Consider the following 22,250-nt stretch of genomic DNA (forward strand, 5'->3'; position numbering starts at 1 on the left):
TTGTTCCATGACTGGGCAATTTATCTCCACAGAGGAACAATATGTCTCAGATATCTTGAACTACATCGATCATGGAGACCCACAGGTTCGAGGAGCCACTGCCATTCTCTGTGGGACCCTCATCTGCTCCATCCTCAGCAGGTCCCGCTTCCACGTGGGAGATTGGATGGGCGCCATTAGAACCCTGACAGGTAATAGCCAGTTTTTCAGCTGTGTTTTTTCTAGATATCCTTACTAAGGTTTAAGTGTACATGATGATGTTTGTCTCTTGTTCTTCTGGTTAGGAAATACATTTTCTTTGGCGGATTGCATTCCTTTGCTGCGGAAAACACTGAAGGATGAGTCTTCTGTTACTTGCAAGCTGGCTTGTACAGCTGTGAGGGTGAGCATAATCTTCTGTGGAACCATTTCTTCACTTAGTATACATTTTATCATTGCTACAGTTAAAATTGGAGCTTAATAGGAAGTATTTCCATACACTCTAAAGCTGTAACCAGTAATATCCACCATGTATCCATCTCTCAGCTTTAGAAAGAAAACATTGCCAGTAAAGTTAATGCTTCATAAACTTCAGTGTAAGTTTTAATTTTCAGAATATTTGTTTGAAATAGACCTCTTCCTAAAGGATATATTTAGAAATAACCTATCATTACATGGAAAGTCTGTTGAATATGCTGGGCACGGTGACTCACGCCTGTAAACTGAGCACTTTGGGAGGCCAAGGTGGAAGGATTGCTTGAGCCCTGGAGTTCAAGACTATGGGCAACATGGTTGATCCTGTCTCTACAGAAAATTAAAAAGAAAAAAAAAATTAGCTGGGCGTGGTGGTGCATACCTGTAGTGTCAGCTACTCGGGAGGCTGAGGTGGGGGGATTACTTGAGTCCCGGAGATTAAGGCTGCAGTGAGGCGTGGCTGCATCACTGCCCTCTAGCCTGGGCAACAGAGTGAGACTGTCTCAAAAATAATAGTAATAATAATCAGTTGAATTAAAAAAAAAACCAAAAACCACTGTGTTAGGCCCATAGTGTAGTAAGAGTTAAAGTGAGCCTTAGGGATTATTTACCCCACCTCTGTGTTTATATGAAGTGGAATAGCCCCAATTCTTTAAGTGATAGCGTGTTGAACCTTTCCATACCAGCTGGCTTGTAAGTCACAACTGGCCAGTCAACAAGAGTCAAAATTAACTAGTAAAAATTAAAGCAAAAAACTTAGAATTGTCAAATTTGTGCGATACCTCCCCCTTTTAAAATGTCATGCCTGACAGTAATTTTTCCCTAGTTTCCAGGTTTTGTTTCAGTCAGTTGTGTCTGTCTTGAGCAGAAGGAAGCGTGCTAACAGCTCAGTCTTGTGGCTAGCTGGGGGTCTATGTGTCAGCCATGCATGTGATGGTGCCCCTGGGTGCCTGAGGCTGCCGGGGAGGGTTACAGCAGTAGGGGCCTATTCTGTTCTCCCATGCCTTGGAGTACATAGTGATATAGTGGGGTGGTCCTTGGTGTAGGTCCCTTGTTCTTACCCTGGGTCTGCGATTTATTTAGAAGCGGTGTTGGGGCTGTGCGGCAGGCCCCTTTGTAACTGATCAATGTTTGTGAAGTTGCCGTTTGAGAGTTGAAACCATGACATAAGCAGAAATGGAAGAAAAAAAGAACCAGTTATGTGAAAGGGACACATTCACTTTAAAGCTTGTATTTACAGAGATAAAATATATACCATCAATGTTCTTGAGAGGTGTGGGAAAAGTGCAACATCCTGGTTGCAGTTAAACCCAGAACATCGTGTGTTGAAGACTGACAGTTCTCAAACTGTCAAGACGCGGGTACTGAGTGGGACTAACCTGCTGCCCTCTTACCTCGGACCTTGTGTTCCAGCATTGTGTCATGAGTCTCTGCAGCAGCAGCTACAGTGAGTTAGGACTGCAGCTGATCATCGACGTGCTGACTCTGAGGAACAGTTCCTATTGGCTGGTGAGGACAGAGCTTCTGGAAACCCTTGCGGAGATCGACTTCAGGTAAGTGAGTCATGTCCATTAGATTTCATGAACTAAGCTCAATTGAAAGTCCTGGGGTCACTTGCTTTAAGGAATGATGCTATCAAGTACCCTGACCATCAGAAATCTGAGTAGTTTAGGTAGATGACAGTGATTTTCTCCTCCCAGTGGCTTTTTGCTGAACCTTGCTCTATGCGTGTATTTTATTTTATTTTATTATTTATTTAGAGACATGATCTTGCTCTGTTGCCCAGGCTTGGATGCAGTAGCACAGTCATAGCTCACTGCAGCTTTGAACTCCAGGACTTGAGTGGTCCTCCTGCCTCAGCCTCCTGGTTAGCTAGGACAATAGGTGTGTGCCATCACACTGGCTAATATTTTATTTTTTGTAGAAATGTGGTCTTGTTATATTGCCCAGGCTGGTCTCAAACTCCTGGGCTCGATTGATCCTCCAATCTTGGCCTCTCAAAGTGCTGGGATTACAGGCATGAGCAGCTGTGCCTGGCCTAGAATTTTAAAAGATAAATAGAAGAGTAGTTTTTTTTTTTGGATAGTCCTAGTCATTTAAGTGTTCTGGATAGTAGGAATAAAAGAGCTTAGAATTTTTCATCTTTGTCTTAAACTTTTTAAAAAATGTAGCTTATGTTAATTCTGCTTGTTTAAAAAGAATATACTCATCATTATACTGAACCTAGGCAAGACAACTGGTTTATATTTTGTTGCAATTAAAAAATGTGAGCTGTGGTTGCAGTGAGCCGAGATCGTGGCCATTGCACTTCAGCCTGGCGACAGAGCGAAACTTCGTCTCAAAAAAAAAAACAAAAAAAAAAACGTTGAGCTGTGTTGGAACTTTCATTTTCTGAGAGTAAAGTTTTGGCAGGAGAAGTTTTCTGTCAGTACTTTATTTTAGAAGGGAAATTTTTATAATTCAGGTGTTTTTCCCCCCCCCCACCCACCTTTTATAGAGCCCTTGTGGGTTATTTAATCCTTAAAATGTTTATAAATCTGGGACTGTTCTTGGCTCCACCCACAGATAGGTTCGCTGAGCATGCGTGAGTGGGCAGCAAGATAGCAGGTTATGGAGGGCCCAGCTCGCCCCTTCTGTGTGGTTTGAGCCAATTCTGTACGGGACTTACAGAGTCTTTTGAAATAGTATTTATTTTGAAGAAAAAGAAAAACAGTTTACTGAGTACTGTCTTCTTGAGTCTGGAGTTGTGAGAGGAATGCCACCTCTATTTATTTAAAGCCATCAGCCTTTTCTGTTGTCTTGAGTAAGTGCTGCCCAAGGGCTTTCCAGGGCCCCTGACTGAGCCTGCTCTGAAGCAAGCTGGCGGTTAGTGTTTACTGAGTAACTAAATGATTTATTGTTAAATGTGCTCTTTTGTTAGGCTGGTGAGCTTTTTGGAGGCAAAAGCAGAAAACTTACACAGAGGGGCTCATCATTATACAGGGGTAAGCGGCTTATTTTTGTGAGATGCTGTTTTACCTTCAAGGAGGTGAAAGTGAGGCTTTCCTTGTGGAATTTCTCTAAATGCATTCGTCATGTTTTAGATCTGTTTATTTCACAGTTTATATCATGAAAGTTATAATTGTGTCATATGGATTTAAGTCTAGCAATGTTGAGTTCTTTCTCACTAGCTTTCCAAAATATGTTACCTAAAATTTAGTCAAATACAAGATTGTGTTTATTTTTATTATCCTTCTCTCTAAAGCTTTTAAAACTGCAAGAACGAGTGCTCAATAATGTTGTCATCCATTTGCTTGGGGATGAAGACCCCAGAGTGCGACATGTTGCTGCAGCATCATTAATTAGGTATTTACCAGTATTTTATCTCTTTTACTTTTTTGGTTGAAGTACTAAAAGGTATGAGAATGGAAAGAGAGGGAAGAATTCCAAGGATGTAGAGCAGTATTCCTGAATCTGAGCTCATTTCAGCTATTCTGTTCTTAAACTATCAAGAAAAAAAAATCCAAAAAAGTATAAAATTATAATTAAAAAAACAAAATACTAACCATCCATTGTAAAAAGTAATGCATTTTCATTGTAAAAATTTTGGACTATAGAGAATGGCACTAAGAAGAAAAAAAACCACCTTCAATTCTGCTACCACCTGGAAGTAATCACTGTTAATATTTTGCTATATACTTTTTATGAGTTTCTTATTCAAAATGGGGTCAAAATTACATGCAATTGTGTAACCTGACAATTTTCACTTAATATTTTATTAGCATTTTTCTGTTATCTTATGAAACAGTAATTTTAGTGATGGGTCATTGTTTTACTATGTGGTTGTGATAAAATTTTACATAAATTTTTTTTTGGCAGTTAACTATTGTACATAATGTTTGTGTACGATTTTCTTTTTCCGAGAATTCCTGGAAGTTGAGTTAGCAGCCCAGGCTTTGAATTTTGTTTTTTTGTTTTTTCTTTTTTTTTGAGAGAAAGTCTTGCTCATTTGCCCAAGCGCTATCTCGGCTCACTGCAACCTCCGCCTCCCGGGTTCAAGCTATTCTCCTGCCTCAGCCTTCCGAGTAGCTGGGATTACAGGTGGACGCCACCACACCCAGCTAATTTTTGTATTTTTAGTAGAGACAGGGTTTCACCATATTGGCCAGGCTGGTCTCAAACTCCTGACCCCATGATCCACCTGCCTCAGCCTCCCAAAGTGCTGGGATTACAGGTGTGAACCCCCGTGCCTGGCCAGGCTTTGAATTTAAAACAAATTTTCTAATAGCTTTATGGCAGTATAATTTACATTTCTTGAAACCTACTCATTTTGAGTGTATTGTAAACTTCAATTTTATCACATTTCTATCACCCCAAAGGTCCTTGGGCCCATTGCAGTAACCTCCGGTTCCCGCCCCCACTCCTAGGCAGCCACTGATCTATTTCTGTCCCTTAAGATTTGTGTTTTTGTCAGGCACGGTGGCTCATGCCTGTACTCCCAGCACTTTGGGAGGCCAAGGTGGGTGGATCTCTTGAGGTCAGGAGTTCAAGACCAGCCTGGCCAACATGGTGAAACCCTGTCTGTACTAAAAATACAAAAATTAATCGGGTGTGGTGGCATGCACCTGTAATCCCAGCTACTTGGGAGGTTGAGGCAGGAGAATCACTTGAACCTGGGAGGCGAAGTTTGCAGTGAGCAGAGATCGTGCCACTGCATTCCAGCCTGGGCAGCAGAGAGAGACTCTGTCTGAAAACAAAGATTTGTATTTTCTGGACATTTTATAGAACTGGGGTCATAATATAAATGGACTTTTGCATTTGGCTTCTTTTACTTAATTTTGAGATTGGCTCTTGTTATAGTATGTATCGGTAGTTTGTTCATTTTTATTGGTGAGAGTATTATATGAATACCATATTTTATCTATCCATCAGATGGATATTATTGAGTTCATGTTTTGGCCAATTTATGAATGATGGTACTGTGAACATTTGTCTACAAGATTTTGTATAGGCATGTTTTCATTTCTCTTGAGTAGATAACCTAGAAGTGGATTTTTAAATAATTTTTGGTACTTACTGTAAAACTGCTCTTCAGAAACATACCATCGTTCGTCCTTCCTTTCTTGTCTTTCTTGTCTTTCTTGTCTGTCTCTTTCTTTCTTTCTTCCTTTCTTTCTTTCTCTCTCTCTCTCTCTCTTCTTTCTTTCTTTCTTTCTTTTTTTCTTTCTTTCTCTTTCTCTCTTTCTACATATACACATTTAAAACAATTTTAATAGTTTTTGGGGTACAAGTGGTTTTTGGTTACATGGCTGAATTTTGGTTGCATGGTGAAGTCTGAGATTTTAGTACACTTGTCACCCGAGTAGTGTATCTTGTACCCAATATGTAGTTTTCTGTCCCTCGCCTTCCTCCCAGCCTCCCGACTTGTGAGTCTCCAATGTCTATTATACCACTCTGGATGCCCTTGCATACTCACAGCTCAGCTCCCACTTCTGAGAACATACAGCAGAAACATACCAAAGTATACTCCCACTACCAGAATGTGATTGTGCCTTATTCTTCTCACCAATACAAATATTTCAAAAAAAGTTAAATATATGTCAGTTGTTTGGGCAGAAGTTGATACTTCTCTTTAGTTTTTATTTTTTTTTTTGAGATAAGGTCTTACTCTGTGATGCCCAGGCTGGAGTGTGGTGGTGCCATCTCAGCTTAGTACAATCTCTGCCTCCCAAGTTCAAGTGATTCTCCCACCTCAGCCTCCCAAGAAGCTGGAATTACAGGGGAGAGCCACCACTGCCAGCTAAGTTTTGTATTTTTTGGTAGAGATGGGGTTTCACCATGTTGGCCAGACTGATCTCAAACTCCTGACCTCAAGTAATCCACCTGCCTCGGCCTCCCAAAGTGCTGGGATCACAGGCGTGAGCTACCTACCACACCTGGCTGATATTTCTTTTTAAAATAACTTACCTTCTTTTGAAAGTAATACATGTTAAATGAACAAAATTTAAGGAAAATATAAAAAAGGAGATAATCTTTGTAATCAAACTACTGAAAGAAAACCAAAATTACATTTTGGTGCATATTCTTTTTTGTTTTCATCATTGTAATTTGCATTTCTTTGATTACTTGTGAGACACACTTTTCATTTACTTAAAGGTTTGTATGACTTGCCTATTCAGAAATTTTTCAGCTTTACCATTTTCTGCAAATGATAGCAACTTCTTTTTGTTTGTTTGTTTGTGGTGACAGAGTCTCACTCTGTCACCCAGGCTGGAGTGCAGTGGTGGAATCTTGGCTCATTGCAACTATTGCCTCCTGGGTTCAAGCGATTTTCCTGCCTCAGCCCCCTAAGTAGCTGGGATTACAGGAATGTGCCACCATGCCTGGCCAATTTTTGTATCTTTAGTAGAGATGGGGTTTTGCCATGTTGGCCAGGCTGGTCTTGAACTCTTGGTCTCAAGCGGTTCCCCTGTCTCGGCCTCCCAAAGTGCTGGGATTACAGGCGTGAGCCACCCTACCCAGCCAATAGTTACTTCTTATATTCTAGAAAAAATTGTACTCATGATCAAGTCTCCATGAGGAAAAAGACTTTAATTAAAGATATTGGGGTTTGCAGACCAATATGATAAAATAGTTGATTGTTTCTGAAAGTATTACTGAGTAATGATGGCAGATATAAGCCCTTTTGTTTTTGTAGGAAAATGTTACCCATGTTCTGCATTTGAATTCAGTTTAGATTTGTTAGGAATCTCAGCTTAAGCTTTGCCATCTGGGAGTGTTTGGGACAATTTTGCAGACAGAATTGCAAAAGTGCCTAAGGGATGCAACTGGCACTCAGACCTGCTCTGTGCTTAGTACTCTGTGGACAGATGTTCAGCACTTGTTGATGTTGATCAAAAGGTTTAGAAAAAGAACTTTCAAAGTTAGTTTTTAATTAAAGCATTTAATAGTATGGATAAAAAGGGACTTAATTTAATGACAGACAAAAGAAAATACAGCACCCGGCGGGGCGCGGGGGCTCATGCCTGTAATCCCAGCACTTTGGGAGGCTGAGGCAGGTGGATCATGAAGTCAGGAGTTCAAGAGTTCAAGACCAGCCTGGCCAAGGTGGTGAAACCCCGTCTCTACTAAAACTACAAAAATTAGCCAGGCGCGTTGGCAGGCACCTGTAATCCCGCTACTTAGGAGGCTGAGACAGGAGAATCACTTGAACCTGGATGGCAGAGGTTGCAGTGAGGCAAGATTGTGCCACTGCACTCCAGCCTGGGCAACAGAGTGAGAGTCTGTCTCAAAAAAAGAAAAAAGAAAGTACAGCACCCAGTTATGTCAGAGTGGGTGCATCAGAGAGTGACCCTGAGATTGGAGATGATGCTGTCATGTGCTTGAAGAATGCCACCTGAGAAAGGGGGCGAGAAGTGATGTCTGCTGGTAACCAGAGGTGTTGGCTTAGCCACCTGCAGGGAGGGTGGTCTATCACAGGTGAGTTTCATCTACTTTCTTAAGCAAATTAACCTTACTTTTGTATTAGGCTTGTCCCAAAGCTGTTTTATAAATGTGACCAAGGACAAGCTGATCCAGTAGTGGCCGTGGCAAGAGATCAAAGCAGTGTTTACCTGAAACTTCTCATGCATGAGACGCAGCCTCCATCTCATTTCTCCGTCAGCACAATAACCAGGTATGCTGAGCCGGTGGCGTCCTCACATTGTCAGGAAAATGCCCTTTCCTGATGCCTTTCTTTAGGCTTTAATTGAAAACATTTTATTTTCTAGAAAAAAGCTTTAGGTCAGGATGTTTGAGTGTAGGTCAGTCCTTTGACAGGATATTGTCATTCTGAGGATTGACCACACCACCTCTGTATTTAAGCCCTGCCACAGTCACACAGCTGTGACACCATAAATCTTTTAATTGTTGATTACATTTCATGTGCTGACAGTTGTATTTTTGTGTGTGACACGTATTATCTGTTAAAAAATTTTCACTTTCGTTATGTTACCTTTAAAGAGGATTGTATTCTATCATGCCTGTTGATTTGTAGGTGAACGGGCTATTAAAGTCAGTATTATTTAGGGCTATCCACTAGTTCCGTGATTTGCAATGACTCTCATTCACATTTGTTGTGGAGCTTTTGAATATAGCGTCAAATGGCCACATATATCCCATGCTTAACTGATTCTTAGGTGAGTAGGACAGAGTGCTTTATTGAAGCTATGATCTTCAGAATTCTAGCTTGCAAAGGAGATTGCAGAAGGATAAGACTTGCGCTTTTCAATTTCGTCTTTTAAATGTTATTTTAAAAATTGGCTTTATATGATACTCTTTTTCTGCTGAGTAACAGTGTTTTACAGAACTTGAACTAGATGACTTCTAAGCTTAAATGATCACTTGATGCTTTTTTTCTGAATTAGGAACTCAGCTTATCACATTTCAAAGTCATAATTCCTGAATAAATAACATCTTTTTTTCATGTAAAGACTGCTTTAAAAAACACATGGAAGGTCGGGCGTGGTGGCTCACACTTGTAATCCTAGCACTTTGGGAGGCCCAGGCGGGCAGGTCGCCTGAGTTCAAGAGTTCAAGACCACCCTGGGCAACATGGCAAAACCTGCCTCTACTAAAATACAAAAAATTATTCAGGCGTGGTGGTGGGCACCTGTAATCCCAGCTACTTGGGAAGCTGAGGGATGAGAATCACTTGAGCCCTGGAGGCAGCGGTTGCAGTGAGCCGAGATGGTGCCATTGCACTCCAGCTTGGGCTACAGAGTGAGACTGTATCTCAAAAAAAAAAAAAAAAGCCACAAAACAACAACAACAAAGACACATGGAAACATTTTCTTTGGCCCCCTTAATATTTCCCCTTCAGATAATTCCTTTGTTTAAACTCAGAACTGGCATTTTCTCTCTTTGAAAAGATTCAGGATAAATACTCCTTCAAGATAAGTAGAAACGGTGAAAGAGTATTTGATTATCAGGAATTTGATAGGCTTAGAATAAATTGTTGCTTCTTAATGTCATTTCAGAAGATGAATATTTATTAATAGATGCCAACTGAGATATCATTAAAATTGGTGACTACTACTTTGAAAAGTTTCCCAGTTCCAAACTTCAGCAGGCCTCTTCACAACTCAACAGTGCTTAATTGGGACTTGCGTGACAGATACGATTCCCAATTGTGTAGCAGAGTGTGTTGCTTAGCTACCTAATCTGTTAGCATTCACATGTTAACTTAAAATCATAATCTCCTTAGTTTTGTTGAGTGTCTCAGTGGACGAGACACTGTGAGGGATTCAAAATCAGATTGGCTTTATTCAAACCGTTGGGGTATTATAATTTATTTTATCTTTTGCCTTTTTTCCATGTGTTCTAAAGGAATTAGAGTTTGAATATAACTATAATGGGGGATAGAAATTTACATGTACCGTGAAGGGAATGCAGAAAAGTGCCATGGGAGCTCAGAAGTGGAGAAAGGAATTTCTTTTTTCTTGGAAGCAGGAGTAACTTCATGAAGCTTTTATTTCAACTTAAAGAGATAGTAGGCAATGCTGTAAGGGGAGTGTGGCTGCAGCGAAAGTGTTCGGGGCGGACTGAGAAGAAGGGAGGGAATAAATTCAGCCATTGTTATGGCGTAATGATCAAAATTTATTTTCAGGCCCTCTTTCACTTAAAAGTTGAGACTGCTTAACTTCTTTTAATCTTTAATCTTAAACCATTAAATGCCATTTGATCTTTAAAAATATATGTTTTAATAGTATATTTTAAGTCTCTGTATTTTCTTATTAGAATATATAGAGGCTATAACCTACTACCAAGCATAACAGATGTCACTATGGAAAATAACCTTTCAAGAGTTATTGCAGCAGTTTCTCATGAACTGATCACATCAACCACGAGAGCACTCACTGTAAGTCTCTTTCTTGATTGGTCTTAATGAAATTATAATAATTTTTTGTAACTTGTATGGCCAGTTAGTTGTATGGTCATCTTATGGTGAGGTGCTTGTATTAGAGCTCTTACTTATCTATGGGGCTTGCTAAGAAATTGTGTTTCTGTAAAAAGAATCTTAGCTTACTCCAGGAATGTAAATAACTATTTTTTTCTGATTATTAAAGTAATACATGCCGAAAGTAAAAAAATTCAGCCAATTTAGGAAGACATAAAAATGAAAATAAGCCAGGCGTGGTGGCTCATGCCTGTAATCCCAACACTTTGGGAAGCCGAGGTGGGGGCTCACTTGATGTCAGGAGTTCGAGACCAGCCTGGCCAACATGGTGAAACCCCATCTCTACTAAAAATACAAAAATTAGCTGGGCGTGGTGGCGGGCGCCTGTAATCCCAGCTCCTCGGGAGGCTGAGGCAGGAGAATCGCTTGAACCTGGGAGGTGGAGGTTGCAGTGAGCCAAGATGGAGCCACTGTACTCCAGCCTGTGCAACAGAGCGAGACTTTGTCTCCAAAAAAAAAAAAAGAGAGAGAGAGAAAGAAAACTACTGTCACCTGCATTGGTAATGTATCAGAAGTTTAAAATGTCTCAATTATAATTACCTCAGTGACCTGGTAATATATACTAAGCGAAAAATATTTGTGATTTACATTTTTTATTTATTTTTAGTTTTTGAGACAGAATTTTGCTTTTGTTGCCCAGGCTAGAGTGCAATGGCACAATCTCAGCTCACCACAACCTCCGCCTCCTGGGTTCAAGCGATTCTCCTGCCTCAGCCTCCCGAGTAGCTGGGATTACAGGCATGTGCCACCACACCCGGCTAATTTTGTATTTTTAGTAGAGATGGGGTTTCTCTGTGTTGGTCAGGCTGGTCTCAAACTCCTGACCTTAGGTGATCTACCCGCCTTGGTCACCCAAAGTGCTGGGATTACAGGCGTGAGCCACCATGCCCGTCCTTACATTTTTATAATAATAATTTATGTTGCTGACATTAGAAAAGAACCATAATATCCAAGAATTCAAAAACAATTAAATTATGTACATATGCTAGTGTATAGTGTGATGCTTTGGAGAATTTTTAACAATATGGAGATATATAATCTGAATTGTGATATTGAGTGAAAAAAGGTAGAATACAAACCTGGTAGGGGGTATAGTCGGATTTCAGTTAAGAAAAATAGTATTTACATATATATTCCTCACATTGGCAGATAATCACCAAAATAAATTTTGGGATTGTGGATGATTTTTGTCTTCTTTATATTTTTCAGGTATTCTCAAATTTTCTAAAATGAGCAAGTATAACTTTTGTCATCAGAAAAAATAATATACGAAAGTAATGTTAATTTGTTGGTGACCAGGTTAAACCTTTTTGTTTTTAATATTATTTTTTGAGATAGAGTCTCGTTCTGTTGCCCAGGCTGGAATGCAGTGGCGTGATCTTGGCTCACTGCAGCCTCTGCTTCCCAGGTTCAAATGATTCTCCAGTCCCAGCCTCCTGAGTGGCTGGAATTATAGATGTGCGGCACCACACCTGGCTAATTTTTGTATTTTTAGTAGAGGTGGGGTTTCACCAGGTTGGTCAGGCTGGTCTCGAACTCCTGACCTCGTGATCCACCCTCCTCGGCCTCCCAAAGTGCTGGGATTACAGGTGTGAGCCGCTGCACCCAGCCAAACGTTTTTATTTTATCTGACAAAAGAAATACTTGCATGTTATAGAAAACTGAATATTGTTTGGGCTGTCTGCAGTATGGTCTTCTCTTGATTTGTTCAAAATATTGTAAACTTTGATTTGTTCAAAATATTGTAAACTTTGCTTTTTTTTTGTTCTTCCCTTGATTTGTTCAAAATATTGTAAACTTTGCTTATTTATTTTTATTGTGGCTGACATGTGTCAGACACTGTTGTAGGCTTGGAATGTAAAAACAGGATTCCTGCCCTTACGGTCTCTGCAGGCTGGTCAGGGAGATAATGTGATCAGCTGGAGCTCAGCTCCTAAGATTGTGCAGGGGCAGTTGAGAGGCGGAAGGGTGGGACAGCATTCCAGGGTGTGGGCAGCACAGGAGCCTGTCTTCACTGGGCTATAATTGCCATTCCGATAACATGTATTTGAGTTGTCTAAAGTAGGAAGTTGTACCATGGTGGGACAGATATCCCGTGGTTATCATGCACAGATCTCAGTTCTCGTTGTTTGTACTTTTTATAAAGAGTAAAAGGAGATATAATTCAATAAACCTTGGTGGTGTTTAGGTGTGATTTTATTGTTTCTTTGTTCTATAGTTTGGATGCTGTGAAGCTTTGTGTCTTCTTTCCACTGCCTTCCCAGTTTGCATTTGGAGTTTAGGTTGGCACTGTGGGTATGTATTTTCCTCAGTATATATTAATAGTTGTCTACAACAGTATAATATAAATGTAGTTAGTAGGATGCCCTTTTTCTTTCTTTTTAAGTCTTTTATCAGTTTGGCTTTTGGAAAAATATCTGGTGGAATACTTGTTTCTGCTGTATTAGTTGTGTGAGACTAGTGACAGGAACTGTGGGAACTGAATGCCAAATGTTCTTAGGCATTTTTGGGAATTTGAAGGTGTGATCTTCAAGTTCATTTAGGGGAATTTTCATATGCTGGCAAAAGACTTTTCTCATTAGCTTGATTCTTTCCAGAATTATTTGCTGCGTATTAGAAGTTTAGGAACCTTTTTTCACTTAAATGTGACCTAACATATGAAATGGTGATGATTTAGGAACTACTGTACTTACATTAATAGCTTTTACTTAAAAATGATTTTCCCCCAGTAGATGACCCTACTCGCATCTGGGAAATAATTTCAAGTCTTCTCCAGCATTCAGGAATAAGCTTTCATTCTGTGTATCAATTACTGAGCATGATTTTGGTGACTCACATCACATTTGAGAAGTAAACCTGTAGATTTCTTGTGTGTGTCAGCGAATGACCAACTGACATTTGCTTAAAGTGGATTACATTCTCTGCTCTAGAATGATTGCTTTCCCGCCTTCCTCATATATAGACTGAGCAACTATGGTTTCTAGTCGTAGGTCCAGCAGTAGACTTGACTTCTGAGCAACTTTGGCACTGGAGTAAAATGTATTAATTTAAGGAAAGCTAAAAATTCATTCAAGTAAACATACAGTTCTAATACTTTTTAAAATTTAAAATATAGATAGATTTAAGTGCTAAAAAAGAAAATATGGGTAGACACCATAATCCTCATTTCTGTATCTGTTCACAAGGGGTTGATATTTATGAGTTCTGTTCTCCATACCCATTCTGTATTCTCTTAATCCTCAGTCAGCACCTCAGGTGGTTGGGATTCAGTTCTTGGTAGTTTGACTTATACTATCTTTTCTAGGGGATTGAGCCCTGGGTAGTCCTCCTTATATGAGATTGCAATTTGTCTTCCAGTAACTTTTACTACAAGATATGGGGTATTAAAGGATACCATTGGGGAACCAAGATAATATTAATATCAGGAAAACTAACCACATCAGACCTGCCCCATTGGGTATCAAGTACACTATTTTTCCATAGTAATAAAGAGCTCACCCCAGCCAATTCTCTTTTATTTTGGGCTTGTTTATTCAATGGCATTAAGATGCCCAAATGTCTGGGTAGCTATCTCATCTCCAGTTCAGCAGAACCCTAGTGGAAGCATTCCTTCATTGGACACTTAGGCCCCAGTACTTTTATTCAGACCTACTACCTGATTTCATTTCTCAAATGATTTTTATGGAGCTTTGATTTATAGGAAAGTTGTTAGTTGATTAACAGTAAAACAGTTTCTGAGCTGGTATAAAACATATTGTGACACGCTTTTCTCTTGGAATTGCAAGAGAAAGGAAGACTGTTGTTTGCTTGAAATTTTTCTGTAATTTGACCTTGCAAATGTCTGCTTCCAGAGTGCCTCCCCTGAGTGCCTCAGATGAGTCTAGGAAGAGCTGTACCGTTGGGATGGCCACAATGATTCTGACCCTGCTCTCGTCGGCTTGGTTCCCATTGGATCTCTCAGCCCATCAAGATGCTTTGATTTTGGCCGGAAACTTGCTTGCAGGTACTGGTACTGAGTTGAAGCAGGGACTCCGAGGCTTGGATTTTGATTTCCTTAGGGGGAGTGGGGGTGGTGAGCATATGAGGGGAAAATACTGAAAGGTCGTTGCCAGTGATGGCTTGTCCCTTTAGTCAAATTTCAGATGTTACCTATATGCATAAACACATGCAGTTGGCACCTGTTCTGTGCTGAGTAATTTAAAGTGGCCTCTTCCCAGTATAGCCCCTCAGTTAACTACAAATAAACTCATTTTGAATTTCATCTCAGTGGGCACCATATGCCAGTACTGCCTCAGGCACTGGGATGGTAAGGAAGGATAAAGTATGGACTCCATTCTCAAGTTGGTTTTAGATTAGAGGAGATACATGTAAACAAAAGTGCAGTGGTCACAGAGAGTGGCCATGATCACTCTCCTTGGGCAGATTTATGGGCTCACACGAAAGGGCACAACAGGGAGAGGGTGCAGCACCTTGGCGATGATAACGGAGGATGTGGCCAGCAAGGAAGACGGAGTCCATTGAAATTGATTTTGGGAGAAGTACCAATCTCCACGAAAGAATCGGGACCTGTGTTCTTTGCTTTAGGAGGCTATAGGAGAGTTTCGTGAAAGGGACTAAAAGATGAGTATTTTAATAAGATCATTCAGCCAACTTGAATATGGGCTGGAAGAGAAGGTAGAAAGACTCAGGAGATTAATGTTGACGCTAAGGCAAGAGATGGGGAGTCTAAACCAAGATAATGGCTTTGGGATTGTAGGGAAGACACTGATCGTAAGAGAATGAAGGAGGCAGAATTGCCAGGCCTGGGTCACCAACTGAACTTCGGTTGTGAAGACCAAGAAACCTGGGATGACTTCACATCCTGGGCAGGTGTGTGGTGGTGACAGTCATGGAAATTGGGAACACAGATTTGTGGGGAAGACATCAGTTTCAGTTTGAGTTTGGCTTATCAGTTGAATATCAGGCACAGATGTCTGGCCAACTCTCAACATAGATTAGGGTCTTAAATGACTTCAGTTCCTGAAGCAATTTGTCCTTCCCATGCTATTGGGCTAGAGAGGTAATGTCTGTGCTCATATCACAGCCAGTGCTCCTAAATCTCTGAGAAGTTCATGGGCCTCTGAAGAAGAAGCCAACCCAGCAGCCACCAAACAAGAGGAGGTCTGGCCAGCCCTGGGGGACCGGGCCTTGGTGCCCATGGTGGAGCAGCTCTTCTCCCACCTGCTGAAGGTGATCAACATTTGTGCACATGTCCTGGACGACGTGGCTCCTGGACCTGCAATAAAGGTAATGTCCCACTCAGGTGCTGGATTAATATAGCATTAATGACTGTGGATTTCCAGACTATCTTTATTTAGTAATCTGTCCCTTCTTTATTCTCTTTTGCTTTAAATGAACAAAATTGCTCAGATTGTGACACTAAATTTAACATCAAAATGTGACCATGTGGCCGGGTGCAGTGGCTCATGCCTGTTATTCCAGTACTTTGGGAGACTGAGGTGGGCAGATCACTTGAGGCCAAGAGTTCAAGACCAGCCTGGCCAACATCACAAAACCCCATCTCTACTAAAAATACAAAAAAATTAGTTGGGCGTGGTGGCACATGCCTGTAGTCCCAGCTACTTGGGAGGCTGAGGCAAGAGAATTGCTTGAACCTGAGAGGTGGAGTTTGTAGTGAACCTTGATCGTGCCACTGCATTCCAGCCTGGATGACAGAGTCAGGCCCTGTCTCAAAAGAAAAAAAAAATGTGACCATGTGTTTTACAGTTCCTTTGGTATCATCAATCACTATTACCCCTAAGAGGGAATTAGGACCTAGCTTTAGTTTTAGGTTTCCATCATTAGCCAAGAAAGCTCAGAATTGGTTTTCCTGGCTAAGTACCTCATTGCTGTCTCCTTAAATCTTAGTTAATGGCTACTGTCCTGGCTAGCATAGTTATAGAGCCTTTCCATGGTTGTAGAATGTTCTGCCAATCTCAGGGACAGTTTTGCTTTTCTGTGAAGCAATAAAATCAACTTCAAAACAAATGTTAACTGTTTGCACAATGGATTTAAGTTAGACCAGTTCACATACTTTTTTTTTTTTTTGAGCTGGAGTTTCACTCTTGTTGCCTAGGCTGGAGTGCAATGGTGCGATCTCAGGTCACTGCAACTTCTGCCTCCTGGGTTCAAACGATTCTCCTGCCTCAGCCTCTAGAGTAGCTGGGATTACAGGCATGCACCACCACACCCAGCTAATTTCTTTGTATTTTTAGTAGAGACGGGGTTTCACCATGTTGGTCAGGCTGGTCTCAAACTCCTGACCTCAAGTGACCTACCTGCCTCGGCCTCCCAAAACGTTGGGATTACGGGCGTGAGCCACCATGCCCAGCCTAAGATAGACCAGTTCTCTTACTGTTACATCTGTTTACTGTCTCTTTGCTGTGTCTTCTACCTTTAAAAATCTCCCCACTAACTTCCCATTCTCCTTTAGCTGCCATCAGTCACTTCCCTTCTCTGCAAACATCTCTGGAGAGTCTCAGCCTCAGCCCACAGAGCTTCCCACTGCTCTGAGGTGGACCTTGTTTGCAAGACTTCTTGGCCCTCTTGGCCTGGACCCTGTCTCCTACTTCAGCCATCCTTCCTTAACCATTGCTAGTGGTTTTTGTTGCCACCCTCCATAGCAGCATTTCCCTTCCAGATCATGTCTTTACATCTCTGGGCACTGCTCTGGTCCTGCCTGCCTTTCCCTTTCTGTACCCTGCAGGCCGCTGCCCCCATCTTGAGTGTCCTCTTCACTTGGCTTTCAGAGGGCCTCCTGGGTGTTCCCCAACCCACTTACCACTCCCCAGTCACTGGGTTCAGTCCTTCCTGCCCACCAGCACGTGCTTTCTAGGCTCTGTCCTAGGCCGTCTTCTCTCTTTGTAGTCTCTGGGCCAGTGCTGTCCTAGAGAGTGGCAGAATTTTCTGGAACCGTGGAAATGCTCCATAGCTATGCCAGCCAAGACAGTAGTCACTAGCCACATATAGCTGTGGAGCCCTTGAAATGCAGCTAGTGTGACTGAAGAACCGAACCCCTGATTCGGTGTAATTTTCATTAAATTTAAATTTATATAACCCTATGTAGGTAGTGGCTCCAGTATTGGGCAGGGCAGCCCGAGAGTCAGGGCTGTTCTCCTGTCTTTGGTGTCTAAGATGAGGGACCTGAGAGGACTTACCTCTGGAGCTGCAGTTCAGTGTAGCCAGCTGCCCCGTGACACTTACGTTTGGCTGATTTGTGGATATGTCAGACACGATGTGATAAGCTGAGCTTTCTGTCCTCCTCCCCACGTCTGCCCCTGCCCCTCCCCCATTTCCCCCACTTTGTATCTAATCAAGCTAGAAGCAGGTCACCACAACTCTTCATTTCCACTCACCAAGCCTTTTGTTTCCCCTACTAAATATTTTGCAAAAAGAGTGTACATTTGTATTCACATACATGTATATGCACATATCCATGCATATATGCCGGCGTCCCCAACCTCTGTTAAAAACCGGGCTGCACAGGAAGAGGTGAGCAAGCATAACCACCTGAGCTCTGCCTCCTCTCAGACCAGTGGTGGCATTAGATTCTCATAGGAGCGTGTATGAGTTCGTTCTCACACTGCTATAAAGACATACCTGAGACATATAAATAAAAGAGGTTTAATTGGCTCACAGTTCTGCGGGCTGTACAGGCTTCTGTTTCTGGAGAGTCCTCAGGAAACTTGCAATCATGGCCGAAGGTGAAGGGGAAGTAGGAACATCTTCACATGGCCCGCAGGAAAAAGAGAGAGAGAGAGAGAGAGAGAGAGGAGAGAGAGAAGAGAGAGAGATAGGTTAAGAGGGAGAGAGGAGGGAGAAAGGAGAGCACCTGTAGGGGGAGTTGCTACCAAGGGAGCACTCGGGGGATGATACTAAACCGTTAGTAACCACCCCCATGATCCAGTCACCTCCCACCAGGCCCCACCTCCGACATTGGGGATTACAATTCAACTTGAGATTTGGGTGGGGACACAGAGCCAAACCATATCAGAGCATGAACCCTATTGTGAACTGCACATTTGAGGGGTCTAGGTTGCATGCTCCTTATGAGAATCTAATGCCTGATGATGATTTGAGGTGGAACAGTTTCATCCCAAAACCATCCCCCTCAACCCCGGATTGTGGAAAAATTGTCTTCCACAGAACCGGTCCCTGGTGCCAAAAAGGTTGGGGACCTCTGCACATATGCATACACCTGTACATGGACACATAATACATGTACATACGCATCCTTTATGTTCTCTGCCACGCTTTTGGTCCAGACTGATGTACTGTCTCGTTTGGACAACTGCACTAGCCTTTTGTTTTGGAAACGGCATTTTTTTTTAAATTTAATTTTATTTTTTTGAGATAGGATGTCACTCTGTTGCCCAGGCTGGAGTGCAGTGTCATGATCGTAGCTTGCTGTGGCCTTGATCTCCCAGGCTCAAGTGATCCTTCTGTCTCAGCCTCCTCAGTAGTTGGGACTACAGGTGTGCACCACCATGCCCAGCTAGTTTTTTGATTTTTTTTGCTTTTTTGTTTTTTGAGACAGAGTCTCACACTGTCGCCTGGACTGGCACAATCTTGGCTCACTGCAACAACCTCTGCCTCCCAGGTTCAAGTGATTCTCCTGTCTCAGCCTCCCAAGTAGTTGGGATTACAGGCGCCTGCCCCCACACCCAGCTAACTTTTTGTATTTTTAGGAGAGACGGGGTTTCACCATGTTGGCCAGTCTGGTCTCGAACTCCTGACTTCATGATTCGCCTGCCTCAGCTTCCCAAAGTGCTGGGATTACAGGCATGAGCCTCTGCTCCAAGCCAGGAAACAGCATTCTTGAGATAATTCATATAATTCACCCATTTAAAGTATATAATTCATTCTCTTTAGTATGTCCACAGAGTTGTGCAGCCATCACCAGAATCAGTTTTAGAACCCACAAAGGAACTCTGTACCCTTTACCCAAAACCTCCCATGCCCCCAGTTGCAGGCTGCCACTGACCTACCTTCTGTCTCTGTGACTCTGCATCTTCTGGACATTACTGTGGATGGGCTCATACAGTCAGTGAGCTTGTGACTGGTGCCTTCTACCAAGCAGGGTTTTCAGTGCAGTAGCCTTTCTTTCTTTCTTTTTTTTTTTAAATTGAGACAGAGCCTCTGCCTCCCAGGTTCAAGTGATTCTCCTGCCTCAGCCTCCCAAGTAGCTGGGACTACAGGCCCATGCCGCCATGCCTGGTTAATTTTTTTTTTTGTATTTTTAGTAGAGATGGGGTTTCACCATGTTAGCCAGGATGGACTTGATCTCCTGACCTCATGATCCGCCCACCTCGGCCTGCCAAAATGCTGGAATTACAGGCGTGAGCCACCACGCCTGGCTAACCTCTCATGTACTGTCTGCAGTTCTTCCCTGATGCCTTCCAGTCCATGCACCCGATTGTAGCCCCTCATCCTATTATGGTTTAAGGTGACTGTCTTAGTCAGCATGGGTTGCTATAACAAAATACCATAGCCTGGGTGGCTTCAACAACAGAATTTACTTCTCACAGTTCTGGAGGTTAGGAAGTTCAAGATCTAGGACTTTCACCTTGCCCTCATGTGGTGAGGGGGTGAGGGAGCTCTCTGGTGCCTCTTATATGTGGACGCTAATCTCATGAGGGTCTGCCCTCATGCCCCAGTCACCTCTCAAAGGCTCCACCTCCTAATACCATCACCCTGGTAATTAAGTTTCAGTGTATGAATTTGGGGGACTATAGACATTGAAACCATAACAAGCACTTTTCTAAAAGATCAGGGAGTGAGTAAGTACCAGAGCTAGGACCTCAATTCCACCTCTCGGTCATCTTGCCTTCACTCTGCTCCATGATGGCTGCCTCCTAGAGTGATGGGAGCCTCGATGTTTTATATTCTCTCATGTGTTGTGTACTGGAGAGAGTTCAGGCTTTATGAATACATCTGGATTTGTTGACTTCTAGCTTTGCTGGTAACCAGCTGTGACCTTGAGTAAGTTAACTTCATCTCTGAGCCTGTTTCCTCTTTTTGAAAAGGGAGTTTAAAATGCTGTTTTGGGTTGGGCATGGTGGCTCATGCCTGTAATTCCAGCACTTTGGGAGGCTGAGGCTGAGATGGGAGGATCACTTGAGCTTGGAGTTCGAGACCAGCCTGTGCATCATAGTGTGAGATCCTGTCTCCTCAAGAAATTAAAAAATTAGGCCGGGCGTGGTGGCTCAAGCCTGTAATCCCAGCACTTTGGGAGGCCGAGGCGGGCGGATCACAAGGTCAGGAGATCGAGACCATCCTGGCTAACACGGTGAAACCCCATCTCTACTAAAAAATACAAAAAAAACTAGCCAGGCGAGGTGGCGGGCGCCTGTAGTCCCAGCTACTCAGGAGGCTGAGGCAGGAGAATGGCGTGAACCCAGGAGGCGGAGCTTGCAGTGAGCTGAGATCCGGCCACTGCACTCCAGCTTGGGCGACAGAGCAAGACTCTGTCTCAAAAAAAAAAAAAGAAAAGAAATTAAAAAATTAACTGGGTGAGGTGGCGTGTGCCTGTGGGCCCATCTATTCTGGAGGCTGAGGTGGGAGAATTGCTTGAGCCTGGGAGGTTGAGGCTGCAGTGAACTATGATTGGGCCCCATCCCGGCTGGCGAGTGAGACCCTGTCTCAAAAAAAAAAGAAAAAAAAAATGCTGCTTTGCACCCCTTTCATGTCATGGTGTCACGGCTAACATAGAATGCCCTGGTTGTTTGCTGTTGGAGGGCGTGGGCCTCGGGGCTCCCTGAGGACTCCTTCCATCTTCAACTCGTTCTCTGTGCACCTGTTAGCAAGCTGTGGGCCAGTTCCTGCCATGTACCATTGTGTGGGTAAAAGTAAATAAAATGTGTACAGTGTCTGAACTGTACATATAGGGGTCCAAGAACAAAATGAATGACATGGGTTAGCTCTTTCTAATAAATGGCAAAACCAAATATTCTAATTTTCAGTTTTGTTATACTTCCATCACATGCTTTTGTTTTTTGTTTTTGTTTTTCTATTTTAGGCAGCCTTGCCTTCTCTAACAAATCCCCCTTCTCTAAGTCCCATCCGACGAAAGGGGAAGGAGAAAGAACCAGGAGAACAAGCATCTGTACCGTTGAGTCCCAAGAAAGGCAGTGAGGCCAGTGCAGGTAGGAAACAGTGTGGGGAAGGGAGGGACAGGAGTGCAGCATCTGTCATGTAGCAACATAGGATTTAAGTAACTTGATGTTTTAGAGAAATATAATACACATCAGTAAAGTGAGAGAAGGTTTCTCCAGGTGCGGTTCAAGATATTAGAAACTAATGACTAATATACACAGACCACCTTTTGGTCTGAAGCATCTCTAAGTGCCACCTGCTGACATGCAGACCTTGCAGCCTCCAGGCTTCCAGCCCCCGCACGGAGCCTCGCTCTCCTGTGCTTCCCTGGTTGCAGGTGAGGGCTGGAGAGGCCTCCTGATTTTCAGTAAGGAAAGTGGTATAGATGCTTAGGAATAGATATAGTGGGTGAAAAAATTGATTCTGATATGTCAGAAATTCTGATTGGAAATGGAATATTTACATTTGGAAGAGCTAAAGGAGAGAGAAAGTAGCGATAAAGTCATCTGAGTTGGAGGGGCTTAAACCATTCACAAGTTTGGAGGACCTTTTTTTACACATGAAAAGGTCAGAGCAGAAGGGGCTAGGATTTAGTTGTGACTGCAGTTTTTCGAATTCCCATCCATACTGCTCTTGGAGGGCAGTGGCAGGGGCAGGAGAGGAGCCTGGCAAAGCATGAAGTGACTGC

The 22,250-nt window shown here is 42.6% G+C and overlaps 1 protein-coding gene across 2 annotated transcripts in view; it reads left to right on the forward strand.

The window, feature by feature from the left end:
• HTT (huntingtin) overlaps window positions 1-22,250 on the forward strand; it is a 166,732-nt gene that overhangs the window by 57,307 nt on the left and 87,175 nt on the right. For both annotated transcript variants that reach the window (XM_033213566.1, XM_033213567.1), the window contains 11 exons: window positions 33-191; window positions 285-382; window positions 1,867-2,006; window positions 3,374-3,437; window positions 3,698-3,798; window positions 7,961-8,107; window positions 10,210-10,330; window positions 12,648-12,724; window positions 14,281-14,432; window positions 15,513-15,715; window positions 21,486-21,612. In XM_033213566.1, the coding sequence (XP_033069457.1) occupies window positions 33-191; window positions 285-382; window positions 1,867-2,006; window positions 3,374-3,437; window positions 3,698-3,798; window positions 7,961-8,107; window positions 10,210-10,330; window positions 12,648-12,724; window positions 14,281-14,432; window positions 15,513-15,715; window positions 21,486-21,612 (1,389 nt within the window). The remainder of the gene's footprint in view (window positions 1-32; window positions 192-284; window positions 383-1,866; window positions 2,007-3,373; window positions 3,438-3,697; window positions 3,799-7,960; window positions 8,108-10,209; window positions 10,331-12,647; window positions 12,725-14,280; window positions 14,433-15,512; window positions 15,716-21,485; window positions 21,613-22,250) is intronic.

This window comes from Trachypithecus francoisi, unplaced genomic scaffold (assembly GCF_009764315.1).
Source record: "Trachypithecus francoisi isolate TF-2019V2 unplaced genomic scaffold, Tfra_2.0 Lachesis_group1, whole genome shotgun sequence".
NCBI lineage: Eukaryota > Metazoa > Chordata > Mammalia > Primates > Cercopithecidae > Trachypithecus > Trachypithecus francoisi.